The 25,909-nt window shown below is 58.7% G+C and overlaps 9 protein-coding genes across 9 annotated transcripts; 3 read left to right on the forward strand and 6 right to left on the reverse strand.

The window, feature by feature from the left end:
• Window positions 1-191: 191 nt before the first annotated feature.
• Window positions 192-2,381, forward strand: PLICBS_002349 (uncharacterized protein; the record flags this gene model as incomplete). Its single annotated transcript, XM_018322000.2, has 1 exon — window positions 192-2,381. The coding sequence occupies one exon, from the start codon at window positions 192-194 to the stop codon at window positions 2,379-2,381; it is 2,190 nt and encodes a 729-aa protein (XP_018179480.2).
• Window positions 2,382-3,084: 703 nt separating this feature from the next.
• On the reverse strand, window positions 3,085-3,360 carry PLICBS_002350 (uncharacterized protein; the record flags this gene model as incomplete). The annotated part of the gene is made up of 1 exon (XM_065600004.1): window positions 3,085-3,360. The coding sequence occupies one exon, from the start codon at window positions 3,358-3,360 to the stop codon at window positions 3,085-3,087; it is 276 nt and encodes a 91-aa protein (XP_065456076.1).
• Window positions 3,361-5,295: 1,935 nt separating this feature from the next.
• PLICBS_002351 (histone deacetylase hda1) lies at window positions 5,296-7,753 on the reverse strand (the record flags this gene model as incomplete). The annotated part of the gene is made up of 5 exons (XM_018322002.2): window positions 5,296-5,621; window positions 5,673-5,844; window positions 5,904-5,996; window positions 6,053-6,116; window positions 6,168-7,753. 5 exons carry the CDS (start codon window positions 7,751-7,753, stop codon window positions 5,296-5,298), a joined length of 2,241 nt encoding a protein of 746 aa, XP_018179482.2.
• Window positions 7,754-8,893: 1,140 nt separating this feature from the next.
• Window positions 8,894-10,215, reverse strand: PLICBS_002352 (uncharacterized protein; the record flags this gene model as incomplete). Its single annotated transcript, XM_018322003.2, has 2 exons — window positions 8,894-9,415; window positions 9,469-10,215. 2 exons carry the CDS (start codon window positions 10,213-10,215, stop codon window positions 8,894-8,896), a joined length of 1,269 nt encoding a protein of 422 aa, XP_018179483.2.
• Window positions 10,216-11,351: 1,136 nt separating this feature from the next.
• Window positions 11,352-12,413, reverse strand: PLICBS_002353 (ribosome biogenesis protein brx1; the record flags this gene model as incomplete). The annotated part of the gene is made up of 3 exons (XM_018322004.2): window positions 11,352-11,947; window positions 12,011-12,228; window positions 12,292-12,413. The coding sequence occupies 3 exons, from the start codon at window positions 12,411-12,413 to the stop codon at window positions 11,352-11,354; spliced, it is 936 nt and encodes a 311-aa protein (XP_018179484.1).
• An 812-nt stretch (window positions 12,414-13,225) lies between these two features.
• On the reverse strand, window positions 13,226-14,132 carry PLICBS_002354 (Ras-protein Rab-11B; the record flags this gene model as incomplete). The annotated part of the gene is made up of 5 exons (XM_018322005.1): window positions 13,226-13,359; window positions 13,422-13,502; window positions 13,564-13,953; window positions 14,037-14,049; window positions 14,112-14,132. The coding sequence occupies 5 exons, from the start codon at window positions 14,130-14,132 to the stop codon at window positions 13,226-13,228; spliced, it is 639 nt and encodes a 212-aa protein (XP_018179485.1).
• A 1,733-nt stretch (window positions 14,133-15,865) lies between these two features.
• Window positions 15,866-19,861, forward strand: PLICBS_002355 (uncharacterized protein; the record flags this gene model as incomplete). Its single annotated transcript, XM_018322006.2, has 1 exon — window positions 15,866-19,861. One exon carries the CDS (start codon window positions 15,866-15,868, stop codon window positions 19,859-19,861), a length of 3,996 nt encoding a protein of 1,331 aa, XP_018179486.2.
• A 210-nt stretch (window positions 19,862-20,071) lies between these two features.
• Window positions 20,072-21,262, reverse strand: PLICBS_002356 (uncharacterized protein; the record flags this gene model as incomplete). The annotated part of the gene is made up of 2 exons (XM_065600005.1): window positions 20,072-20,893; window positions 20,957-21,262. The coding sequence occupies 2 exons, from the start codon at window positions 21,260-21,262 to the stop codon at window positions 20,072-20,074; spliced, it is 1,128 nt and encodes a 375-aa protein (XP_065456077.1).
• A 1,945-nt stretch (window positions 21,263-23,207) lies between these two features.
• On the forward strand, window positions 23,208-24,534 carry PLICBS_002357 (uncharacterized protein; the record flags this gene model as incomplete). Its single annotated transcript, XM_018322008.2, has 3 exons — window positions 23,208-24,039; window positions 24,096-24,202; window positions 24,286-24,534. The coding sequence occupies 3 exons, from the start codon at window positions 23,208-23,210 to the stop codon at window positions 24,532-24,534; spliced, it is 1,188 nt and encodes a 395-aa protein (XP_018179488.1).
• Window positions 24,535-25,909: the final 1,375 nt, after the last annotated feature.

Consider the following 25,909-nt stretch of genomic DNA (forward strand, 5'->3'; position numbering starts at 1 on the left):
ACGTCACCCACGTCTCGGCCAGACGGCCTGCGTCCACGTACCTAGCGCCAAGAGGCAGGCGGATCCTATGTGACCCAGCCGCGCAGCCTCGCCAACACCGGGCACTGCCCATCCTCGACACGCCTCGATCCAGGGCATTTCTTGCCAAAACAGCGTGCCGGAAGTTGCATCGCAGACTGCAAGCACAAGCCATGGCGGTTACTCGCAACGCGGGCAGGCCAACGTCTGCTGCGAGGGCAGCCTCGGGCAGACGCAACCCTGGCCGGTCCTCTCGAGCCTCGCCACGATCCTCGAAGCGGCCTCTCTACCGCGAATCGACTGACTCGGAGGGAGATGCCGACTCTCAATCATCCGCCGTATCCGAGTCCGACGAGTCCGATGTCGCAGATCTCGAGACTTCCCCACGCCAAGGCGGCAACGCCTCAGGGCGAGCTCGTTCGTCCCGCAGAGGTGTAGCTGAGAACGGTCACAGCACCATGAGCAGCAACTCTTACCCGCAGCCAGCGGCCGATACACCGAAGCGCCAGAGGGATCGAGTCAGGAAACGAAGAAGCGCCCCATCGACCCCTGTCAAGAAACGCAAGCTGGCAGCACCAGAAGACGAGACGCCCACGGCCTTCATCCCTGACTGGAGAGACCCGCGGATTTCGTTTGAGTGTTGGTCGGACGTGTTTCACTACGCGGCTAGGATGACCGCATCATCGTCAGACGACATGGCGACGGGCTGGCTCGTACACGCTGCCACGACGTGTCGTGCCTTCGCGGAACCGGCGCTCACGGCTCTCTATCGCCGCCCAATCATCAGAAACTCTCTGAAGGCAAAGCGCCTGGCCTCGCTGCTATCTCGACCGGCCACCCAGACCTTGTACAATTACAGGGCCAAAATTGAGACCCTGCTCATCGACATCCACATGGTGCCACTTCACGCGTTGAAGTATCTGATCCAGTCGCTGCCACGCTTGAAGGAGCTGATCGTCTACACGCCCCTCGACCAGCCACCCTACAGGCAGCTGGATAAATACGTGCGATGGAGCTACGCTTCAGACATATTCAAAGCTCTCGAACCGTCTATTCCCCTTCCAGACGGCTCCATTGACAAGCCGTTCCCAACCGTCTTGAAGAGCTGGGAGTGGAGCGGCCGCCTTATTGGCGGCCATGTGCCTACCCTAGAGAGCATCATCGGCATTCACCAGACGGCGCCTTTCTCCAAGCTCACCAAGCTGGCCCTCACGAACTTTCAGGTTCCCTCGTTGAGCAATCTTCACCAAGCGCCAGCCGACGAAGAGGGAGAGCTGCGTGCGCTCCACGAAGATGGAGTAGTGATTGACGTTCTTGCCAAGGCCATTTCGCAGCTTGGCAACCTCAACCACCTGGTTTTTGAATCCTCAACGGTGATGAATGATCGCTTGCTTCCACTATTGCCTCAGAAACTGGGCCACCTGGAGCTCATAAACTGCTGGGAAATCAAGTCCGAAGACCTCACCAGGTTTCTGCGTACCCACGGCGGGAGCCTGCGCACCCTGAGCCTCCTGCATAACCAGTCCTTGGATCTAGCCTTCTTGACTGATTTGGCCGAAACGTGCCCCGGCCTGCGCGAGCTGCACATGAATCTTTCCTACTACCGTCATCATGATAGTGTCAATGACGCCGATCCCATGTACGAGCAAGCCCTGCTGCCTGATCAGATTCCCACTTGGCCGTCGACTCTTCGTGTCATCAACATTGAACACATTCGAGACTGGTCTGTGGAGGCAGCTGAAGTGTTCTTTCAGTCACTCATAAACAGCGCCGGCAATCTACCCGATCTACGGCACCTGGGAATTAAGGCGATGCTCAACATACCCTGGCAAGCCCGCGCGACGATGCGGCAGGAGTGGCGCGACAAGATGGATATGGTCTTCCTCCGACCCTTCACGCCCCCCCGTAATTTCACGACCTTGCGCTCGACGCCTACAGAGGAACCGTGGCCCACCAAGAGCAGCCCCAGGCATGCCAAGAAGCCACTGGGGGTGTCTGCACCCCCTTCGCGGCGCAGTGGCAGAATTGCCGCTCACGACCGCGATTCGGACTCGGCCGGAGCCAGGTCGAGCAAGTCTCTCCGACAACACAATGGGGGCCGGCCCTTGTATCGAGAACCCGATACAGACGAAGACGAGGTGGAGTCGTCTGCATCCGAGTCAGATGATGCGCCCGAAGCTCCGGATGTCGACCAGCCCAAGTTGACCGTGCAGGGCATGTGCAACACAGTCAACATCCTGGTCGACAACCAGAAAGTCGGAGAGCAGCAGTACGGCATGGACGACTTCCTCGACGAAGACGAGCAGGAGTCGGAGGAGTGGGACGGCGACGACGACGACGAGGACGACGCCATCGCCTTTTAATCGGACAGAGGCTTCTCTGTTATGGCTTTGCGCCGGTCATTGGAATGATTTTGCGGTCTCTCCCGAGGAGACTTGGGCTTACCCTGCGAGGGTGTTGTGTTTTTCGCCCTGCGAGGCTCGATGATGAATTCGGCTTGCTTGGCAATGGGCAATCGGCGACGGGTAATGGGTAATGGGTTCGGAAACGGTCGGCGCAAATGGACGATACCCCTAGAAGCTGGATCACTCCATGTGGGCAAGGATCAGGCGACAAATTGGCATCAGTGTAGAAAGTCTTTTGCTCAGATAAAACGATCAAGGAATTACAGTGCGCGGTTGCGATTGCGTTCACCTGCATGACCGAGCGACTGACCGATCGTACGTAGATACAAGTTTGAATAGTTTGAAATGCCGTGGAGGGGGAAGAAGAGGCAGAATCATTGTCACCAAATCACACGGCAGTCATTGCGCTTCGTACTTGGGGTATTACTAAACGGCAGTTGTCGCCTTGATTCTTGCAATGCTATGCCATGCCCTCGTATAAAGGCCCATTCCAGTCCGGTGACGCCCGCTTGTCAAATCCATACAGGCAAACTCATGCTCAACGCATATCTCCTTGCGAACTGTTCCATGCCCAAACTCCGATTTCAAACCCGCTGCCGAGTGTACGGCATAACTGACGACACGGGCGCGTGTCCATATGGTGGCGTGTCGCCGCGCCTCACTAAAACGCAGCGCCGCCCATGCCCTCGCCCGCCAAGTTCTTCATGCTCTTCTCGCTCAAGTCGCTGCGCAGCTCCCACGCGCGCGACTCCCGCTCCAACCGGTCCCAGAGGTACAGGCTCTTGCGAACCTTCTCCTGCTTCGCCTTGAGCTCCTCGCGGAGCTTCTCCTCCTCGTCGCGCAACTTGCGGTAGTGGGGCTCGAGTTCTCGCGTAACGCCTAGGGCGAGCGGTGTCATGGACGGCTCCAGCTTGCCGCCCGGCACGATCGGTGGCATGGTTGAGAGGAGGCTCTGAGCAAGGGATGGACGCTGCCGACGACCACGGTGAGCAAAGGGACGAGAATGTGGATTAGAGGGACGTACTTGACCAGGCCCTGACGCGTAGGCCGCACCCCCCGGGCCGCCGCGAGGCCCAGTAGGTATCGCTGCTGGTCCACCAGGCGTAGGCGGCTGGGAGAGGCTCGACCCTTGTCTGGAGGGTGGCTGGCTCCATCCTCCTCGTCCGCCGCGCGATGGGTACCCTCCTCGGCCCGAGGCAACATATCCTCGCGGGCCCGCGGGTGGGTTAGATGTGGAAGGACTCGTTGTGTCTGATCGATGTGGTATAGTACCTGGCGTCTGTGGGTGTTTGGCGGCCGTCGGGCCAGGCGATGCCAGCGATGCGTTGCCACTGCGGTTGGAGGCTGGGCCGGTCGGCGGCGCTCTAAGTGCTGCCGGTCCGCGCGGCGGGGACTTTATCGAGGGAGTGTTAGAATCGTGGGGAACTGATCCGGGGGCGTCTCGAACGGATGCCGACCCCGACGTTGCCGCGGGCTGGGGGGTCTCTTCACGTGACGCCAGGGGAGAACGAACTCGGGTCGATGAAGGACGTGGTGATGCTCGTTCCGAAGTAGGCCGTGAAACCAGAGCCGACGAGACACCAGAGTCTCGCGGGGGCGAAGATCGTCTGTATCCATCATATCTATCTCCGCGTCGGTTCGGGGGACTGCGAGATCTCGGTCTGTACGAGCCACCTCGCGCGGCGATTGGTGTGCTCTTTCCTGGAGGGCTCCTGTCGCGGCGGTCTCGGCCGAAGGGGGACCGTGATCGTCTCCTGTCGTCTCGCCTGTCGTCACGCCTATCGAAGTTTCGGTCTCTATCGCGGTTACGGTCCCGGTCCCAATCGCGATTGCGGTCGCGAGACTGATTTCTGTCGTTGTTCCAATCACGGCGGGGAGATCTAGGGCGTTCGTACGGTCGATCGCGAATGGGCGAGCCGCGACGGGACGGACTACGTCGCGGAGGCGGCGACCTTCTCATCGGCGAGCGACTGCGCTCGCGTCTCCGGGGCGAATCGCGGTCTCTGGAGCGTTCGCGGCGGTAGCGATCACCTCCACTACGGGAACGCCGACGAGGTGCGTAACGTCCTGGCACGTAGCTGTCGGAGCCCGCCATGCCAGGGCTGCGAGGGCGAGGGCTCCTGGGTCTCGGGCTTCGAGGTCGGTCTCTGATCGGGCTTCTGGTTCGCCTCGGTGATGTTCGCCTGGGGGATCGGTCGCCACCTCGTGGGGTTGGTCTCCAGGACTCGCCGGCACCATACCTAATGATCTCGCCATCGTCGAATCTGGGACCTGTTAGTTCGCTGGCCTCGGGCGTGGGCGCCTGAGGTAGACGCGACGCCGGCAGGAGGGCTAACCGTCGACCTCGACCGTCGCGATCGCGGTCCATGCTGGCAACTCTCTGCAGCGCGCAGGCCCGTGATTGTGGACGTTATTCGAACGTGAAGCGCTGCTGCAGGCAGGGTTGCCAAAGGCGAGGGCTGCAGTTGGCAGAGGCTAGAAGGCAGTGATGGGTCGAGTGCCGTTTGCCCCGGGAAATTTGCATTAAGGTTACTGATAAGCGATAAGGCAGATCACACTGTGCGAAAAATCTGGCACGGTGTCTCCTGGCACGGTACACCCAGACAGGCCGCGAGAAAGCATCTACCCGCTGCTTTTACCTCAAGAGTACAGCTAAAGGCACATCTCGGACACGGCAGCAGTGGAAGTGATGCTGATTTTGCGTTCATTTTTTTTTCAGGCAACTTGAGCTGTAATTAAAGGATATTCTCCAGCCAACACCCGACTCTCTGCCGCCCTGACTCCTGAGCTCCTAATGACGCCTGTCGCCATCTGTCTGGCGACGACGGACGCGAATTCTACCGCACAAATAAGAAACCGCAGTGCAGGGCTCTCATGACGGCGGCCTGTCTTCGTCTTCGGTCGTCTCACCGCCGCTGAAGGGGGTCACCCTTGACATGATCCAGTCCTGCGCCTCTTCGGCATGTTCTTGCATCATCTTATTCAACCCGACCATCCGACTGCGCACGACGGTACCAAAACGTCTCTTGTGCACCTTCTTCGTCAGATCGTGATCTGTCCAGCAGGCGTGATCCCCTGCCACGTACACCCTCGAGTTCTCCTTGTACCACGACGACAGGTCGGCGTCGATGTCGGACTTGACGGGGCGGAGGTTGCCTGTAGCGAAATTGACGATGCCTGAGATTCTACTTTTGCAATCTACTCATGGGTTAGCCTCACAAATTGGGTAGCTGTCTCCGCAGAACAAACCTCGATTTATCAGAAGCACCTTGACTCCAAGGTACGCATTGCCGACTCCGAGCAGGAATATCTCGTCTGCATCGTAAAGCCCAATAAAGTTATCCCACAGATAGCACATCAATTGCTGTATCTGATCCTGAAGGACTTTCTCCGTGAATCGAGCTTCGTATGATTCGGCGTCCTGAACAACTGCTGTTAGACCATGTTACTGGGCGCGCAGGGGCTGCCGAATTTGCGAACCTCTTCATGTGTGACGTATGCTGGCACATTGATGTCCATGACACCAAAGCTTTTGCTGACTGCCCAGTCAATGTACTGTGTGACGCCGTCCACCTGTGACGATTAGCCATGGCCCTCCAATGTCCTGGCATGCGCAATGAAAGACTCACCACCCAAGCGTTGTGGGGCTCCAGAGACGAGTCCACCGCGTCCGGTTGAGCGAGAAGCTGAGGACTTCCACCATGTTAGCATCCGCTCGACGGCCATTAGGTTTGAATGACTCACGGGTCGTGGATAATAACCAATATCCTCTTCGCATCTTGAAGGTCTGGCGTTACGAGTACCTGGTTTTCGAATGATCTGTACAGCTGCTCCCGCTGCACATACAGAGGTATCATGTTGTGCTTCTCCAGAAGCACCTGTCGTTGGGCGTTCCTGATGACGTCGTGCAGCCTGCTGGCGTTGAGGGATTGTACCTCTGGTACGTTGACGACGCCAGGGCGCATGCACTGCCAGTATGGTGCCTGGTGCGCCTGCACCTTGGCAAGGATTCTGGCAGCTTCCTTGTTGATGCTCGGAATGACCATCTTTGGCGGCGGCTCCCCCATCAAAGTTCTTGCGACAGCCACCGACGAGTTGGAAATCGCCGCAAGGTTGTAGCCACCTTCGAGACAGACTGCCACCTTTCCATCCGCAAGAGACATGAGCATATGCGTCATGTGGGCGTAGCAGGCCGGCGTGACGAAGCAGCCTCCAAGCTCATCGCCATCCGCAGCGTCAAACCCGGCAGAGATGACCACGAGGTCGGGATTAAACTCTTGAGCAATGGGCATGACGATCTTTTGGAAAGCCGCCATGTATTCACCATCACCCATACCCTGATCATGCCAGCCAATGTTGATATTCTTCCCCAGGCCTGGCCCCGTACCGCAGTTTTCTATGCCGCCGTCGGGGGTCATGGGGTTTGGTGGCTTCCCAGGATAAAAGTGGCCATTCTGGTACACGTGGATGGAAATGTAGAGAACGTTCGGGTCCTGGTAGAAGATGTTCTGGATGCCATTGCCGTGGTGCACGTCCCAATCCAGGATAAGGACCTTTCGACAGACGTCAGGGTAGTCCTGCTGGCAAACGCGGACAGCCACAGGAACGTTGTTGAAGAAGCAGAAACCCATCGGCGCGTCCCATTCCGCGTGATGCCCCGGCGGCCGGATCACAGCGAAGGCGTTCTTGACCTGGCCCTTGACGACGTTTTTACAGGTGTCGATTGCGCCGCCGGCGGAGAGCAGGGCCGCGGAGTGCGACATACTGCCAACGTATAGCGATTCCCGGCCCTGATCGTATCGCTTGGTGAGCTCACGAAGCTCCGACGTGCTGACTGTATCGAGGTCCTCGACCCATGCCAGATGATCCGCAGAGTGGGCTAGGCAGATTTCCTCTCGTGTGGCGGCACGAGCTGGAATTCTCCACATGAACTTTGTCGGGCATTCCTTGATGATGCGAGGTAGCTCCGACTCGGGTCCAGTATACACAAGGCCCATCTTCTTGAACGCTTTGAAGATTTCGTGGATGCGTCGAGGATCCTCCGGATGGTGTGTGTTGGGGCTGAAGTCGGCGTTCATGTGCAGCTTCATCCGGTCATCGTAGCAGCAGCCGGTGGGGAGCAGGCCACGGCGACGAAGCTGGTCCTGCGCAACTTCATCCGGCTCCGCGTCGCTGTAGTCTTCAGAACCGCCCGAGTCCGACGCAGTGTTGTCGTCATCCTCATCTGCACGATTGTCGTCCTTGCCCCCGAGGCCGTTTGTCCCCTCAACACCCTCCATCGGATGGTCGTCTACATCCATGGCAACATGCTCCTCCATAGTTCCAGCCATGAAGGAGGGTGCAGGCCGCACCTATGCGGCCAAGTTCCCCCTTATCGTCGTGACGCGCGGCACCGCGCTGACGAGTGATTGATGGTGAGCAACACTCTCCCTTGGCCCAAAGGGGCTCTGTGCATCGTCAGCGCTGCTTGTCATGACAGGACTCTCTTCATGATCTCAGATGCCCTCGCTTCGAGGCTCGAGACAAACACCCCAGCATTCAGTGGAACTGTCGCCGAGTGGCAGAGAGGCCGCCCAGTAGGCCGTCATGTAAGAGCCGTCGCTCAGGCTCCTCTGGCCCGTCAGAACACCGCCTAGCAGCGACAGCCAGGCGGGATGTGGCGTGACCGAACAGAAGCGTAGTGACTTGGGAGCCAGAAGCCAACACGAAGCAGGAGCATATGAGAGCGCCAGGCGCAGCGTTGTGCGTTTATGCTTACCTTCTTGTGAGGCTATCCAGAAAGGTTCGTCGGCAAACCAAGCTTCCGCACGACGCATGCGCCGCGCGATTCGCCGCTTTAATCAAGGCGCTGCGGATGTAAGACCGGAGTCCGGGGACTGCGAGTGGCGAGAAGCAGCGCGCAACAGCGCAACCGTGAGTCCCTGCGCTGATGCGGGTGTTGGTAGAGGGGCGGTGGTTGAGGGTGGTGCAGCTTGGGGGATGAGAGTCGAGACGCAAATCATAATAGGCGGGCCCCCCCAAAGGCGGGATGCATGACTGGCGGCCCCAGCCACTTGGGGCAGTTACACGCCCGACCAGCTGCCAGCGCAGGGCCGCCTAGACACCGCAAACTGCGCTAAACACCAGTCCGACGGCCTCCTGATCGCAGGGAACCACAACCTGGAACCAGCAATCAGGGCATCGGGGCGAGACGGCACAGCCTGGCCGGCTTTACAATTCGCACCAAACGCATCAGATGATAATTGTCCACTCAATTCAGTCTACTCGAGTCAAAAAATTCCGTCCTGAAATAAAGCTGCCCGACGTAAGCCTAAGCGCAGCGCTCAGCAGCAATGACAGCTGTCTATGCTGCACGGCTTGTCCGTCGTACACGAAGCGAAGAAGCCGGTCCCAGAAGGAGACAGGTTGGCAGACCATCGCAATGCAAACCCCCATGGAGTTGCAATCGATCAGACACCAAGAAAGCGCGTCTAGACCACGGCATCCAGAGCAGTTGCCCCAACCAAGCGAGCCTCGAAGCCAGACAAGCGGTAATAGTCGTCCATGAACGATCCGTCATCGCCTCGTGGAGAGTACCTCGAATACGACTGGACAGGCCTGGCGCCCTGAGGCAGGGACCCATCTGGACTGCCGTCATACTTGAAAGCTCCTCTCTGCTCGTCGCGCTCATCGTCAAAGTCGATGATTCCACCGCATCCGTCCTCCGCCAGACTTGGATTCTTGTCCGTCCAGTGCCGCTCATCTAGCGCACACCGAACGGCGATCTGGATCGACTCCTGGTCAAAGGTAAAGCTGGGGTGCTGAAGCCGAATCTCTGTGATCAGGCGCTTCCGCGGATAGCTGTAGATGTTGTCGAAGTAGTACAGCAGTTCCTCGGGGCCGAGTTTCGCATATGTTTTGATGACACGACCCCAGCGGCTTTGGTCCATCCAGCTGGTGGCGAGCGAATGGCTCCTGTCTGCAAGCCCGTCAGGCGCTACTTCACCGGCGATCTGAGAACTCGTTAGCCGCGCAAATGGCACAAGGGGCCACGAGACGGACTCACAGTGTTTTGACTCGGGTCTAAACGGGGGCAGATGTAGTGCAGAATCACGTCCTTGATCGTCTCCAGAAAGTCCATCAGCTCGAGAAGCTCGGCAGTCGAATGGTGGCGCATTTGACTGGTTCGAATGTCGTCCACGTGCGGTTCGGGGTGCCCCACGCGTGGGCGAGGAAATTCGCCGTGAAAGTAGACGCCATAGAGCCACCACCTGTACAAGGCTCTGCGAAATCTGAACGACTCATGGGGTCGCAAGAAACGGCAGTCCTCGGGTTGGTTGAACCATCTCATTTGAGGAAACAGCTCTTCCCACCTCAGGACAAGTCGGCAATGCTTCAAAATGCCGCCGAGATCATCCTCTGTCAACACGGATGTTTTCTGAGACAACTCTGGAAACGGAGCTGCCCTGTGACTTTTGTCTACACGGGTGAAGCCATTGCCGGTAATCTCAGCAGATCCCTTGGGAAAGGAAGCGTGTTTCGTCAGCGTGAGCCCGGCATCTCCAACAAAGCGCTTGAAGATGACACGGCGTGGCCTATACAGGCCGTCCTTGACGTCGACATCATCAACAGACGCTGTATAGACCTGGAGGAGCTCGTCGAATGGACTGAAATCTCTCTCAAGGACTGGAAGAAGGATAGTGGCCTTTCTCCGAAGGTAGAAATTGAAGAACGACCTGTTGATTACCGAAAGCTCGAAGATGGCGCCAATGTCCAAGTGGTGATAGATCTCGAGCAAGATCTCGACTGGCATGCCTGCCAAACAAGCTCCTTGCCGCTTCGTGTCCCGCATCTTGAGTCCTGGGTAGCTGTTCATAGGCGATCGGCGTGATGGGATTGGAGGTTAAACGGGGCCGGACGACAAATTGGACAAAAAGCTTATTGGTTCTGCTGTTGATTCGATGGCCAATTCGCGCAATGTCTGGTTGAGTGTGTTGTTTTGGTTCGTATGAAGACGAACTGGACGCGACTCCACAGACGCCGCCGACTTCTATACCAATACTTTACTCCGCAAAAGACTCAGCACGTTGCTGGACTGGATAATCACATCAGTCAAGTGTCAATAGCCACAATAGGAGGCAGAATATACCGGGAAAATGTAGCATCTCTTTTGATCGATTCGGACAAATCTTGGAAGGCAAGCTGTGTTCTTGAGAATGTGCCGTTTGCCGGTCTTATCAGCGGCGCACCGCAGTTGTTGGGGTCCCTAGATACAGGGTTGCGTCTCTAGAGGCGCTGGAGGATTGTATGTCAAGCAGGTTCCCCGAGACTCGACAATGAATGAGTAGTTTTGATGGCGGAACACGAGTGCCCCGTCCTCGCTTCGCAGCGACTATTGTCACCTGAAGCACACAACGACGTAGCCTACAGGGCGACCACCCCGGCGTTGGGGCTTGAAACAACAAGATTGACAATGGGGGACGATAGCCCCGTTGAGTTGGCGCGTTCCATTGTGTGAAATGGATCGTTCGCTCGTCCAGCAGTTATGCTTGGATGATGGTAGGTTGGCGAGGTAGGAAGCGATGACAAGAGGGCGAGTCGTGAAATGAGGCACTCACCCAGGGGTGGTCGCACGTTCGGCTGGGGGATAGCCGGACATTTGCCGCTCGCCCAGGCAATGACGTGTGCGACATCTGACTAACTGTCGCGCAGCGTTCCAGGGGGGCAACCACCAGCGTTGCACGCCCATGGAAACACAGACACCACGACTGGTGTTCTTTAGCGACGAAATTCTTCGAAAAGATCCCGGAACATGGTATATTGTTACCCGCCAAGATGCCACAGTACGCAATTAACACGGAGTAGTCTTGGCAAACCCCATATTGTCCCCCTGCATGCAAGAACAAGGCTGCAACCGTGTAATCCCCAACGCCTCAAGTCTCCTTTGGTCTAAGCAAAGAGTGCCTTGTTGTCCAACTCGTTCCTCGGTATCCGCTGGCCACCGCTTGACCTCAAGCCCAGATCGCCCTTCTTGGACATCCTTCCGACAATCTGCTCTGCTCGCGCATTGTGCCTCGAGGCCTTCGATCTCCTCAGGTCCGCTCTCAGCTGGTTTGGCGAGATGAACTCGCGGTTCTCGTAAATGATGGGTCCACCGAACGAGCCCTCCTGGATCACGATCGGCGTGAGCACAAACCGGGGCCCAATCTCGATAAGGCTGATGTCGGTGTCGCTGCTGGGCTTTGACTTGGACGAGGCCTTGCCTTCCTTGGCACCCTCCTCGTTCGCCTTCACCGCAGATGCCTCCTCCTCGCTGATCTGGTAGTTGCGGACCCAAATCTTGCCGTCAACGAAGCTGAATCCCATGACATGGTCAATGAACGGCTTGGACTTGCGTGCGCCTTGCGGCACGCCAAACGTGTGCTGGAACAGCTCCTTGATGACGCGCAGGTGCGGGTGCTTGTCGAAGGCTCCATCGAAAGACAATAACGGCCGGGATCCCTTGAGGCAGTTTCCTGTGAAGTGCAACTCCTCCATGGTGTGCACTGTCGGCAGCGTGTTAGCGCGTGCTCTGCCGGCTGTTGCGCGGGGTGCTCGAGGAGACTTACGGTTCTGAAGGTGCATCTTGATCGTAGGACCATTGGGGACCTTGCTCAACCACAAGTACAGGTCCTTTCCCTTCCTCGCCTCGAAGAAGAGCACATTGTTGCAGTTGTAGAGTTCGGCGAGCTCGTTGAGTTCGTTGAGGCGCGACTTGGAGTCGAACTTGGCATCCTTTCGGCTGTGCGGCAGCATCGACGCAATATCGTTCAAGAGATGGCGATGCCTGCAGAACGATAACAACGTTAGAGCCGCCGAGCGTGAAAGGGCTTGCGGATCGGTCCCATACCTGTATGTAACGCCTCTGGAAGACAGGATCAGCACTCGCTGCTTGTTCTTCTTGACGCCATTGCTGGGCGCTTCGGCCTTTTGCGTCCCGGTCTTGGACAGAGACTTGTACACGGCGGCCATGTCGGGTATACTTGCGAGGATGACCGGTGATTGTCTCCTGTTGCGAGGGTCGATATGTTTGCGACTGGGCGATGGTTGGTTGAGATGGTGTTCTGGTTGCGCTCTCAAAAAATTTGGCTCCAGGGACTTTCCCTTATCGATAAGCCTGCCAGGGTGGGGAGCCAGCGTCCACTGGCGGGCGGTGGTCGCGAATTCCAGGTTGTCATAGAAGCCCCACATAACCCTTCTGCCACGCTCGAGTCTCAGACTACCAGCCCGGAGCCCACCGCGCGTGTGCGTGCCCGCTCGCCGTCACATGTGCTCAGGCGGCACGCCCGCGTCCGAGCACCCAGCTGTGAAACCCAGCGTGCTGTCGTTAAGTAGTATGTACCATTGGCCAAGGGTTATGCAAGGGGCGATGCGGAAAATACAAGTCGGCCGGCTGTGGCACGGGCGGCGTTTCGGCCGGGTGGGCGTGGCGCGTCGGTCAGACTGGACAGGTGTACTGATCAACTCGTCCAGCGTCAGTCAAGTTACCTTCCGCACGCTACCGACATGTGATCATTAAGGATTTCATTCAGCTACGTAAAGGGGACGGTTTCGTAGTGATCGTCCAACGCATCAAGCCTTGCACCCCTCATGACAAACAAACAACCAAGGAAAGCCGAAGGTGTCTGCGCATTCCCGTATCAAGAAAGGCGTGCCACTCTTCGTGACCTCCTAAACGCTGCGCCATAGTCTCTCCTAAAGTGACGAACATTTCGGGCGAATATGTGAGACGTCTGGTATCTTTCCCCAAGTTGTGAAGCCGCGACACTGCGCCGTCGCCCCGCTTAACAGCACTTGCCGCCCTTGGACGCCTCGTCGTCGGCAGGCTTGCTCAGGGAGATGTTGGTACCGGCGCTGATGGTCGCCTGGGCGCCGTCGCCGCTGTCGAGCGCCTTGCTGGATACGATTCGGTAGATCTCTGGTCGGGGCCCAACGTCAGCCACCCACTATTTTTCGCGTATGCCTCGGGGGCAAACGTACCAGTCAGGATATTTTGGAACGCCAGCTCGACGTTGCTCGCGTCCAGAGCAGATGTCTCGATGAAGGACAGGTGGTTCTCGCCTGCGCGAATTGGCACGTCAGCGGAGACATCGGAGCAATGCGCAAGGCACCCAAGGCATACTAGCAAACGACTTGGCCTCCTCGGTAGGAACAGCACGCAGGTGCCTCAAGTCACTCTTGTTTCCGACCAGCATAATGACAATGTTGGCATCAGCGTTGTCGCGAAGCTCCTTTAGCCATCGCGTCACGTTCTCGTATGTCTGGTGCTTGCTGATATCGTAGACGAGGAGGGCGCCGACAGCGCCGCGGTAGTAGGCGGAGGTGATGGCTCGGTATCGCTCCTGTCCGGCGGTGTCCCAGATCTGTGCCTTGATGGTCTTGGAGTCGACCTGGATCGACCTGGTGGCGAACTCGACGCCGATGGTGGACTTGGAATCGAGGTTGAACTCGTTTCGCGTGAATCGGCTGAGAAGGTTCGACTTGCCGACTCCAGAGTCACCGATCAACACAACTGATGGGAGGAGTGGTTAGCACGGATGCGCTGCGCGGCAACCGACGGATCGGCCGCGGGCGGTAAAGGGGGCGATGAGGCACCTTTGAAGAGGAACTAGTGGGGGCGCATCGAGGTCAGCACTCGTCAAGACAGCAGCGGGACGGGGGGGCGCGCACATCATATTCGTCGTTGGCCATGGTGGCGGAATCGTCTCGGGACTATGCGACTGCTGCGAACGCAGGTGTTGAGTTGTCGAAGATGGATGCTGACGTGTGGTTCCCGAGGGGTGGTGATGCGGATTGGAGACGTGTGGATGTGGAGGGGGAAGAAACGGGCTGCTCTGCGGCTGCAGTTTCAAAGGGTTGCCCCTTGGCCGCGGACGGAGTGCGTGTAGCCCAGGCGCAGCACAGCAACCTGAAGTGGGTGCCGCCAGGCTGCAGGTGAGTTGCCCAGGTGCCTCATTAGCAGCCCGCTGCCGTGCCGTCAGAAGGTGGGTGGGCGGGCAGGGCACCAACTGCAGTCCGCATCCACTGCGATTGTTGCCCGTGATCCACTACACCCTCAGGTACCTAACTTAATAATGAGCGGGAGGTGCCATCGCTTCCCTAGGTGTCTGGCACATCCAAGCCGCCCAGCGCCGCGAGGGTCCAACCCACCTATCTCGAGCAATCTGCCCGGCCCCTGTTGCGCTGCTTAACGGCGAGCATGCGCTACTAGGTAGGGTAAAAGAGGCTGCTCCTGACAGCGGCAAGCAGGTCCCCGCGGTCGCTAGACTGGGGCTTCCAAAAGGCACCAGAGTAAACAGCCGTGGATGCCGTGTGTAAACTGGCGCCTGGTTCGCTTGCTGCCTAAGGGTGTCGCGATGGCGGTCTGACTACGGCCAAGATCTCTCTCGCTAATACGAAGGTACTGCCTGCCAGCATCTAGCACCAAGTTACGAGGTAACGTGAGTGTGTAGGTAGATGTTGGGTCATTTGATGAAAAGACTGAAATGCAGGCAAGGAGGCCAAGGTTGACGCTGCGTTCTCGCCCGCAAGGCCAGCATGCTTGGCCAAGTCCGTCCGGGTTCCAGAGCTCGGGCAGACAATTTCATTCTGCGCCTTTTTTGGCGCCGCAATCGAGTGCAAACCGCGCGACCCTAAAACTGCACATTCAAGGGGCCGCTGGGCTGGTCGAAATCAACTCCCCGCGTTCTCGCACAAAGTTGATCGCGCTTCCCCTTTGGTGCCTGGCACCCAATGGGACACAGCGCATCGCGGGAGCTGGCGCCAAAGAGTTCCTCGTGACTTCGTTGGTCCGGCCAGCACGGCGCAAGTGATGGATTGCAGCTGTTTGCATGGAGGAAAAGCAACCTCGAGCGTCGTCTGCTGCGTGCTTGTTTGCAAGTCGACATCGGACTAGACTTCACGGTTGCACAGGTCACTGTTGTCTCGGTTCCTTCTTGCACGGTGGATCGGATACCGTGTCGCCCTGCAAACGGGGAAGGCAGGCGCCCCTTCCCTATCAGCGATACGGTATGCATTTCCAGCTTTACGCACTGTCTGGCCGTCTTTCCTGGACGCCCCGTTGCCTGCTGACCCCATGCACAGAGCAAAACCAAGTACTCCCAGGTGCAGGGTCGAGCGTCGAGCAGCTGCTCTACATTCACCGACGCTTTCTCCGCTTGATCACAAACCACATCAATCTAGGTTAGCCCCACGCCTCCAGAAGTTCCCACGAGTCCATGACCGCGCTTATGGCAAGCAGCTCACCACTTAGCGCCAGGCACTCCCAGCTGGCAGGCTTGCAGGCCTCTTGTTTGTCAGCCTGTACCTCTCGACTTCTTATTGACCTCGGAGTTGCGGGTCGCGGACTTGAATGATTGCCTTCGTTTTTCACGCAGGAGTTCCACGGGATTGCTGCGGGCGGTCTGGGCAAAGCCGTAGCCGCGATGGCAGCCTCCGGCCAGCTCCCCCCGGATCAGGATCTAGAGGACGATATTTCCATCACTTCGACCATCGAGGAAGCATACGACTCGGAAGAAGAGTTCACCGTGCTGCGTATCCTCGCCGAACGCTCATGTCAGAACCACAGCTACTATCTGGTCGAGTGGGAGGGCTGGCCACTGGATGAGGCGACCTGGGGTCCGGAGGAGGACTTCAAAGACGAGACGCTATCAGAATGGGAAGAAATCAAGAAGTCTACGGGGAGGAAAACGGCTGTGGGTTTCCGTGTTCAGGACTGGAAGGATGCACTCCTAGAGTCCATTCGACAAAGGCGCGACCGCCACGACCGCCGAAACAGGAAGCGCATCTCACAAGGTTTGATGCCAACCGACTTCTACGACAGTCGACAACATGGCCTCGATACCATCGAAGAAACCATGGACGAGGTCATGGACCCGGACGACGACCAACCTCCTGTCGAGCAATCGGCTGCCTGCGACGACGACGGTAGCAGCAGCTCAGATGATCTGACAGTGCTCGACACACTGCGTTCGTCAAATCAGAGTCGAAGGCAGCAAACTAAACCAAAACAGACTACTCAGGACGCCGCTCGCCCCCGATCCAAAGAGGTGGGAGCTGTCAGTGCTTCGTCTCCAAAGCAGAAGCGTGCCAGCAGCGACGAGGCCAAAAGTGCAGATGCTCCACAACAAAGGCCAGTGACGAAGGTGTCACAGCCTCCGGCAAAGCTGCTCAAGCCATCCGCAACGGCGGCGAAATCAGATTCGGCAAAATCATCAGGATCTCTGCGCAAAGACACTTCTAGTATTCACAAGAAGTTGCTGCCAGCTCGGCCCTTAGCCACCCAAGACATGTCTGCTTCTGTGTCGACTCGTACCGCGGCAAATCGGCCAACTGCTAGCGTCAGATCTCCAGAGGAAACCGTGAACGTATTCGCCGGCGGCAAAGTAAGGAAGCCCCGGAAGAGACTCTCGGAAGTTGTGTCCGATACAACGAAGGAGCCCCAGCTATTGAGGCTTCGGCTTCAGAACCTCGCGCAGAAACAACTTAGGGACAATGAAGGCACCCGTGCTCCGAGCCTCCAGCTTCCTTTGAGGACCAACACTCCTCCATCAACGCGGCGAAGTTCTGCACCCGATGTGTCACAGTCCAGCGTCAACGTGGACAGGGAAGCTGAAGTGCAAGCACCGAGTACCACTCGCCGATCCAGCCTGGGATCCAGTCTACCGACAAGCTCCAGCGTTCACGAGAAACAGTCGGTTAGAAAGTCTGTGGACTCCAATGATGATCAGAGGCCCCCGAAAAGGGCACGAACTGTGCATTTCGATATCGAACCCCGAGCGAAAGACACTGAAGGCTATGGCGAGTATGAGAGCCTGTTCGTCGAACAAGATGACTCCATGCCGGATGTGGATCAACAAGTTGCAGACCCCGAACCCGAGCAGACCGAAGCAACATCCGCTCCAAATTCTGGCCCTCCCACGCTCCCAATTTTGCCGCCGGTTCGCAAGGAGTGCCGTTTTGGCTCGGGAGCGGCGCAATCCTTGGGCATGAACTTTGTCGGTGTACCCGCCGAGGAGACACAGGCTTCGTGGGCTGCTCATTTCAGAGGCGAGAATGAGCTCATTTTTTCACACTCTTGCATGTCACGGGACTTCTTAGATCCTGTCTGCCCGCATGGCGAGGAGCTGTGTCGCGGTTACGCCGAGGGAGTGTCGATGTCAGAACAGCTGGATGGAATCACGAACGATATCAAAATCGGGGCGCTCGGCCTTCTGTGCCACCTAGGAGAGTTTTACGCCATCTTGTTCTCCTCCAGATCGGAAGAGTGGTCTCAGATACAAAGCCGAGGATGCCCAAAGGGAGACTCGGTGCTAGGCTTTGTCCTGTTCAAGTCGGAGCCCTGCTTGAACCCGGTTATGCTTGCGCCCTTCACATACATGACTGAAAAGCAATCTGGTTCACCGGCATTTTCGCCTGAGGAGCGCATCCCTACCGTGGATCTCGTCTTCAGATCCACGCTGAGCCAGCTACTCCCCCCGGTGTCTCAACAAGCCCAGGAGACCTCGTTCTTCCTGGCGTTTCCACCGTCGGCGGAACAAGAAGCAATCTTCATATCACAATGGTTGAAGTCCTCAACTGCTCTCTGCAACGTCAAATCCAGCTTGAAGCCAGGTGATTGGTCAAGTTTTGTCGACCAGAACTCTGGAGTTGTGGTGATCCACGAAAAGGCATTCTCAGCCATTAGGTCCTTTCCACACTTGGCCGATATGCTCCATGCCTCCAAGTCTAACTTCTTGTTCTGGCTTTTCCGTCGGCCCCTTTTGTCAATGGAAAGATTTCCGCAGATGGATCCGGCTCTTCGCGCCATCAGCACCGAGCTTTGCCCCATACTACGTCCAGGGACTGCCATCCTCGTCACACCGAGCTTTCTGGTTTCGCAGCCCCGGCAAGCGTACAACTTCTTCAAATGGGGCTTCCAAAACTTCTCTCAGACAAGTCAATCTTACTACCCGGGAAAGTTGGTGGTGTGCGCTGGCATTGAAGACTACATCTTGGGCCTGGCCAAGGAGAAGGCCGAGCTGTGCTCAAAAAATCGAACCGCCATCAAGTGGGACATGGAAGCCTATATGAAGAGCTGGAGGCTTGTCCGTGAGCTCATGTCAGAGTCAGTTGAGATAGCCGACGGCCGCGTGGTTCTCGCGCCGGACGCCATAGATGGCAACGACGAACAAAGCTTGGTCAACTGGTTTGGATGGTGGTCCATGGAGCACATCGACCAAGTGAGGAGATTTACAGTTCTTGGCTCAAGTAACCAGCGTCATGATCGCATGACCAGACTCATCCGACCTGGATGTTTCGAGCACTCGATCCAGTGCCAGAAGGAAGTGGCTCATGACGATGGCCGCGATCAGCCTCAATCATTCCAATTGGTCTACAACGACGATGGTGTCGCCATTGGCGATTTCCTCATGCAGGTGGACGAGGCAGCCCGTCATATGCCGTTCTGTCCAATCGCATTTCATACGTCTCCAGTGTCATATTGGCACGCCGACATGGCGTGGCACTTTGGCGACTACACTTCAAAGTTCCACACTTACACAGTATGGTTCAAGAAATTGACCGACTTCCTGGCTCCTAGGGGAAAGCCGGAGCCGAAGGGCAGGGTCAATACATTCTGCGGATTCTTTTACACCATTGAGGGGGCTTGGGACGGCCATACGCACCTCGGGAGTGGCAAATCCAACAGTCGTCGGCCGTGGGTGGCCATATTTCGCCCAGTCGACCTACACATCAAGCCGTGGAAATCCACGGAGTTGCTTCTATGGGATCTCAAAGCACACAGCAAGGCTTCGGCAGATGCCTCATTGCATGTGACCGATCTTATAGACGCCCAACAAGCGCTTGTGCAGATGGTGAAGGCTCAAAGTAGGATACATGTGCTTCCACTATCGCGGGTCTGGCTGGGCGGCATACCTGCTGGGGATTCAGCGGACCAGAACGCGCATCCGCTCGACATCACACTCGATTGGTTGTCCAAGGTTCGTGACAATGTCAGGCAGCGGGTGCCATTGCCAGCGGCCAAGCTCAGGGAACAGGGGTGGAAGCAGGTACAAGCTTCAGAGATGTCGAAGGGACCGCCTACTCAAACTTTGACGCGGGCGGAGGTGGAAGACATGGAGATGAAAGACGCGGGCCTGACCGACGACAAAGTGGAAGTCGCCACGAAGAAGACCATTTTCCACCCGCCGTCTGTGCCCGGGAAGCATCCTGGAGCACGCGGCTCAAGGAACCTGCTGTATGCGTGGGCCGAAGCCAAGTTGAAGGCTGGAGAGCGTGGCAAATGCGAGTATACCTTCCAACCGACGACTCAGTGGTATCGTGAGCAGCTACAGGAAGGCCGCGGGTTCCGCCATATTCAGGTCTCCAGCTGGGAGCCTGTGTTTGAGCGCTACGCCATCGACGACCCTAAGAAGGTCTGAAATGGCTGTAGGAGGTCTATACTTGCGACATTGGGAGACAAGACGAGTTGGGGTCGTGGAATAGCAACATGTCAAGATAGATTGGAACTCCATGGACGCTTCGTCAAATAAACAGCATCTATGTACAGAATGGGCCCGGGGGCGCGGACCGGCGTTCATGTTCGTGTCATCCCATAACGTACAAGCTCCTCTCAACTTGCGGCGGCGTCTTCACCGAGTCGAGCCGGGAAAGTTCCTCGTGCTCAGCAGCACGCCCTTGACCCTCCTGATATTGTCCCTCACCTTGCGTATCTCGTCCTCGGGCTCCGACTTCTTGGCCGTGCCATACATGTCGTAACCTCCGACAAATTGGGTCTGGCCGCCGTACGTCATGCCGTCGAGGTCGTCGCGGAAGACGTCGAGAAGGGTTCGTATCTCATCCATGTCCTCGCTCTGTGTGCGGAACTGGTCCTTGATGCCAGACAGCGTCTTGGCCAGGGTTGTCAGGCGCTCGGCCTGGCGCGCCGACAGGGGCTCACCCTCGCCGTCCTTGGCCTTGGCCGAGGCAAGCGGGCTGGCGGGCAGGGAAGTGGTCTGGGTGCCGATGTCGCGGTGGAACATCTCAGTAGGGTCCTCGGCGTCGCTCGCGTCCGCGTCCTCGTCGGCCGCGGCGGACACGGCGCCGGCAGCGGTCTTGGGCGGGGGAATGACGGAGACGGTCTTTTCGAGCTTGGCGACGAGGGCGTCGAGCTTCTTGGAGGAGGTGTCGTAGAGGTCGGCGCGGGCGTCGGTCAGGCTCTCGACCATGGGGCCGACGACGTATTTGCTCGTGCCGTAGAGGAGGGTGGAGAGGCCGGCGAAGGCATATAGGGTGTTGAAGAGGCCGTTTGTAGTGACGAGGGGCGGCGGGCGCTGCGGCTTGGTGAGGAATTCGGGGTAGGTGACGACGGGGGGGCGGTCGCCGGCGCTGGGCGATAGTGACGACGGGGTCTGTGTTGCTTCTTGCTGTGCGTGTTGGGCGTCGGGGACCGCACTGTTGTTCTCGTCGTGCTTCTAGAAGAGCAGAGTGTCAGCATATGCGGCCATGAGTGTATAGTCGAGCGTGGGTGCGCCAACCTGCTGTGACGTCGTCGGCTCGCCGAGGAGCTTCTGGATGTCACCGTCCTCGATGCCCTTGGACTTGAGGAACTCGGCCTTCTTGTCGCGCGACGCCGTCTTCACCTCCTCGGCCTCGAGGAAGCGGCGGGCGACTTGCAGCTGGTCCTCGGGCTGCTGGGCGTCGGTCGGCGTCTGGCCGCTGTCGCTGTCACTGGCGCTCGCACCATCATCGCCGCCGGCGGAGGCGGCCGTGGCGGCGTCGCGCTGCCATGACGGAATGGCCGGCGCCGCGGGCGATTGTTGGTCTTCGGGGTCGGCGGCCATGGCAGCTGGCGATCAATAACGAGGCATCAGTCGACTGACTTTTGCCTGTATGCGCCTGTGGTGCGAGAGGATCCGGGGGAAGCACGTCTGGCAGATGGATGCGTGGAGGACGGAGGGACGGGGTGGGAAGCGGCAAAGGTTCGGCGGCGTCCACATGCCTCGGCACAGGAGCCGGCCGAATCTGGGGAACGGGCGCGCCAGGTAGGGTGGCCTGCTAGGCATGGCGGGCGGGCGGGCAGACTCTTGTGGAGCCGAAGGGGGCCCAGCTTGAGTCCGATTAACATCACTACGCAGCCTGCATTCAATATACTAGCCGAGACCTTGCGACATGTTGGCTTGCAGACGGCGATGAAGACCCTATTGTGACCGGGGCCGTCGTCAACATCAACCTGGAGGTGTAACTCGGGTGCCTGTGCCGCCACACTCTGGGCAGTGTCCCTCCGGTGCTAACAGTTCCAGGGCAGCAGCAGTGCTTCGTGGTGCAATGGAGTCGATCCCGTCAGGCAGGCCCAGGCCACCGGGCGCCCTTGCAGAAGCTCCCAGGGCGGCGGAATCCGCTGAAGCGGAAAAGTGGGCCCCAAGGGCACCCGATCCAGCCGCGCGACACGACGTGAACCTCCCCAAAAGTGTCACCGTGCCCATCGTGAAGCCTCTGATATCGCCGCCGTTCCCTTGAGCGCCCCCGACGTTTGCCCTGACCTTCAAGAGCCTCCCGCATCCGCAAAATTCGCATCTGCTTTTCCTAGCATCCTGTCCCATTGGCCCGTGACCCTGTCGACGGTCGGTCAGCATCCTCACCGGACAGACACACACGGAAGCACAGCGCCGCCTGCAGCTCAGTCGAGAGCTAACGCATCGCGCGAAAGAGGGCGTCGAACCCAACTGCCTCTCGCGGATAGACCGTCTGCAGCGCCCAAAGCACGACACAGACGTGCCGGCTGGCAGAGCCAACTACTGGAGGGCGCGCGCGCGAACGCAGCCCAGACCCGCGGCGGCTCTTTAACCGCTCCATTCAACCTGGTCGAGCAGCACCCTGCTGCCGCCGCCGCCAGCCGTCGTCGCAAGCCCGGCCACGGTGACCCGCGATACGCAGTTGAAAAACTCGTCGCTGGCCCGCTTACAGGTAAGCCACCGCTCCCTGCGCCGCGCTCGCGGCGGCATTGCTTCACGTTGCGCGCGCTCGTCGTGATCGGCTGCCCTCAACCCCGGATGGCGGTCGCTGGCGTCATCGTCTCCGTCGCGCAGAGCGGTCGGTGCGTTTCATTTGCTTGCGCGCTCGCTGCATGCGTCCCCGTTGTTGGCTTGGCCATGGTTGGCGTCCCGTCCGTCTGTCTGGCGTACGGGGGTTGCTGCGCGCGCGCACAAGTGGCGGGTTGGATGAGATGAGTTGAGTTGAGTTGAGATGAGACGAGCCGGGAGGCGAAGGCGGCGGGCGTCGTTGGACGGCGCAGATGCATTTTGACCGCCTGCGGTTGTGCAACGTCCACACGTGTTGCCTTGGATCTCGTCGCAGGCGACCAATGATCTTGAGTCTTTTGCTGCAACGACAGCGCCGCCTCACTCCCAAGCGCTCCAAAGGGCCCCAAAGGGCCCCTTGCCCTGACGCCCCGAGCTTAACTCAACCTCGTCTCACCAACCCGCATGACAAACGAGCCGCAGCTCCTGCCTCCGCGGAACGACGACGACGACGACGACGACGGAGACGCCTAGCCTAGCCTGCCCTCACCTCACCTCACCACCGGCACCGCACCCGCCCCTTATTTCCCTGCATCCATCCCTCTCTGGTCTGGGACCGCCAGCGCGGAACCGCAGCACCTCCAGCCCAGCGCCTTGGCCCCTCAGCATGGCGTCGCGACCGCGCCGCTCGGCCGCCACCAGGGCGAATGAGTCTATTTCCGTACACGCCAGATGGGCTGACGCATCTGACAAGATTGATCGAGGCACCATGTCCTCGCGGAGATCGGGCCGCACCTCGGGCGCCTCCGCCCTGCGCGATGCCCCGTCCTCGCCTGACGACTCTAACATCAGCGTCAACGTGAAGACGTCGGCATCCAGGTCGCGACAGGCCGCCCGCGGCGCTTCCTCTCGCCGCGCCGAGAAGTTTGAGGGTGGCGAAATCGTGACGGGCACCCGGAATCGCGGGGGCCGTAAGAATTATGTGATCGACTCCAGCCCAGACGATGACGAAGAGGAGGAAGAGGAGGCGGAGATTGACGACGCCGAGGAAGATGATGATGACGTGGACGAAGACGCTGAAGGCGAGGAGATGGAAGTCGACGCCGAGGGCGAAGACGTCGATGCCGAAGGCGAGGAGGACGCCGAGGGAGAGGATGCAGATGGCGACATAGACATGGGCGTCCGCACCGCTCCCACCATCCGGGTCTCGCACTCGTCGTCAACCCGCCCCGCCGCTCGCGCAGCTGCATCCAAGATTGTGGCCGACGAAGAGGATGAGGAGGACGAGGAAGACGATGACGACGAGGAGCTCAGCGACCCTGGCGAGAGCGACGGCGGCGACCAGACCCTGGGCTTCGCAGACGAGACAATGGCCGACGACGACGAGGACGCCGAGGGCGAGGAAATTGAGGTGGCCGGCGAGGAAGACGAGGAGGACGAGGTCGAGGAGGAAGAGCTAGGAGAGGGGGGAGCCCCAGCTGCGGAACTCGACAGTGACGAGGATGGGAGCCGGGCCGCCACCCCCGACCTCGGTAAGATGACCAAACGGCAGCGGGCACGTTTTGAGGAGGAGCCTCAGGAGTACATGAAGCTCTCCGACGGTAAGATGAGCCTCGTTCACTGCCATTGTGCAGCAAGACTGACACGCCCGATGCAGAGGTTCAAGCCAAGAAGGTATTCACGGCCGAGGAACTCTCGATGCGCCGGCAGGAGATGGCCCGCCGGCGACGGAATCTTAGTGAGAAGAGAACCGAGGAAGTCAAGGTACGTCAGGCTGAACCCTTTCCCCGTCCTCCCACCCCCTCTATTGGCGCACACAAGGCACATCGTCTAACCAGCATCGACAGATGGAAACCATCAACAAACTCCTCAAGAAGCAAGCCCCCAAGATCAACCGCAAGGCCGCCGCCGCACGCGGTGCCACGCCCGAGGACGACCAGCCAAAGGCGGACCCCCTGTTCATCCGCTGGGTCAGCTCCAAGAGCGGCGTCAGCGTGTCCGTCCCCGAGGATATTGTCACGGGGCCAGCGGGCCGGGTGTTTGCCAAGGCTGGCGGTGGACTTGCATCGGGCAAGATGGTGGAGGAGGTCGCCTGAGCGCAGCCGCAAGGCATCTTCCCGCGTGTATCATTAGTTTTTGGCCATGGCTAGACTTCGACAACAGGATTCGACAACAGAGTGTCTTTATGCTTGTCGTGGGCCGGCTTGCTTTGTGCAGGTGCGGTCTCGTTGAGGGAATGTAGCCGTGACGTTTAAAAATCAAGGATGGCCCGTCTGCGGCAATTGCCAATGGCCAACATCGTGGGTGTATCCTTTCGTCACGAGCTATGAGGCAAGGCCTTGATTCTTACGAATCCAATAGAAGCCCCCATCAGATTGCACTCGCGCTTGAGCTAGCATGAGGAAGGCGGACGGGCTCAACGGCCGAGCGACAACTACCAGATCCCGCTGGCAGCGTCCGCGAACGACATCTTCCAGTCGCTTATGGCTGTTCATGGTCTCGTCGACCTGACCGTGCCGGGTCTGAGTAATCTATATCCTGTGGCCCTCTACGTAGCTCGAAGCACTGACACCACATGGCTGGATGGACGCCAGTGTCCATATGAAACATATCCGCGTTGCCTGGATGTGCAACGGAAGGTCAGTTGGTTTCTATGCCACAGATGCCTTGACGTTTGTACGGAAGCTTTAAGCGGTAGGATGCAAACGGGCTTGAACCGCAACAGCATCAACTAACAAGTGGTGAATGCACCAGCCTGTGTCTCCGGTTGGTTTTGGAGACGCCAAGAGGATGATCTCCGAGGCAGCTTGCCTCACCCCGCATGGCATGTACGTGGACTCGGTAGCATTTGGCACCCAACCCAGGTGTGCTGTGCCCGAGGATGCACCCGGCAGTCGCCGGGTGGTGCATTGGGCACGAGGCAGGCAGGAAGGGAACCACCTTGTGCATCCCTGCACGGACTGCCGATGCAGTAGCTTAGCTGTTTAAAGGCGTCTGTCGCTGCATGTCTGGGCAAGCGCGCGAACCGCTGCGATGTGTTCGCGCGTGGGAGCGGTGTCTCTTTGGGCATGCACGAGGTGAGATGTGTACGTGTAGATGCGCACCAGGGGCTCTTCAGGGTAGGCCACCATTAGTTGTACTGTATGCGGGAGGTGTTGATGTGACGCGAGGCGGATGGACGAATGGCTGGCCGTGAAAGCCAACGGAAGCGAGAACCATCGTGAACGAGGCATCTCCGCGCCAGCAGGCAGACACCAGATGGACATGCGGGCAACAAGTCCCCGCCGGGACAAAGAGGCCTTGTCCCCTGGGCGATGGGTCGGGCTGTACGGCACCGGGAGGGCGCCATACGCGGCGGACAGTCACTCGCCTGTTCGCGTCGTTTGGGCGCCGCGATGTCTCGCGTCCGGCACGGCGACAGGATCAGGAGTCGCAATGCGCGCGCAGTGTGCCTTCCCCGCACGATTGGGC

This window comes from Purpureocillium lilacinum, assembly GCF_023168085.1.
Source record: "Purpureocillium lilacinum CBS 284.36 DNA, scaffold_2, whole genome shotgun sequence".
Taxonomy (NCBI): domain Eukaryota; kingdom Fungi; phylum Ascomycota; class Sordariomycetes; order Hypocreales; family Ophiocordycipitaceae; genus Purpureocillium; species Purpureocillium lilacinum.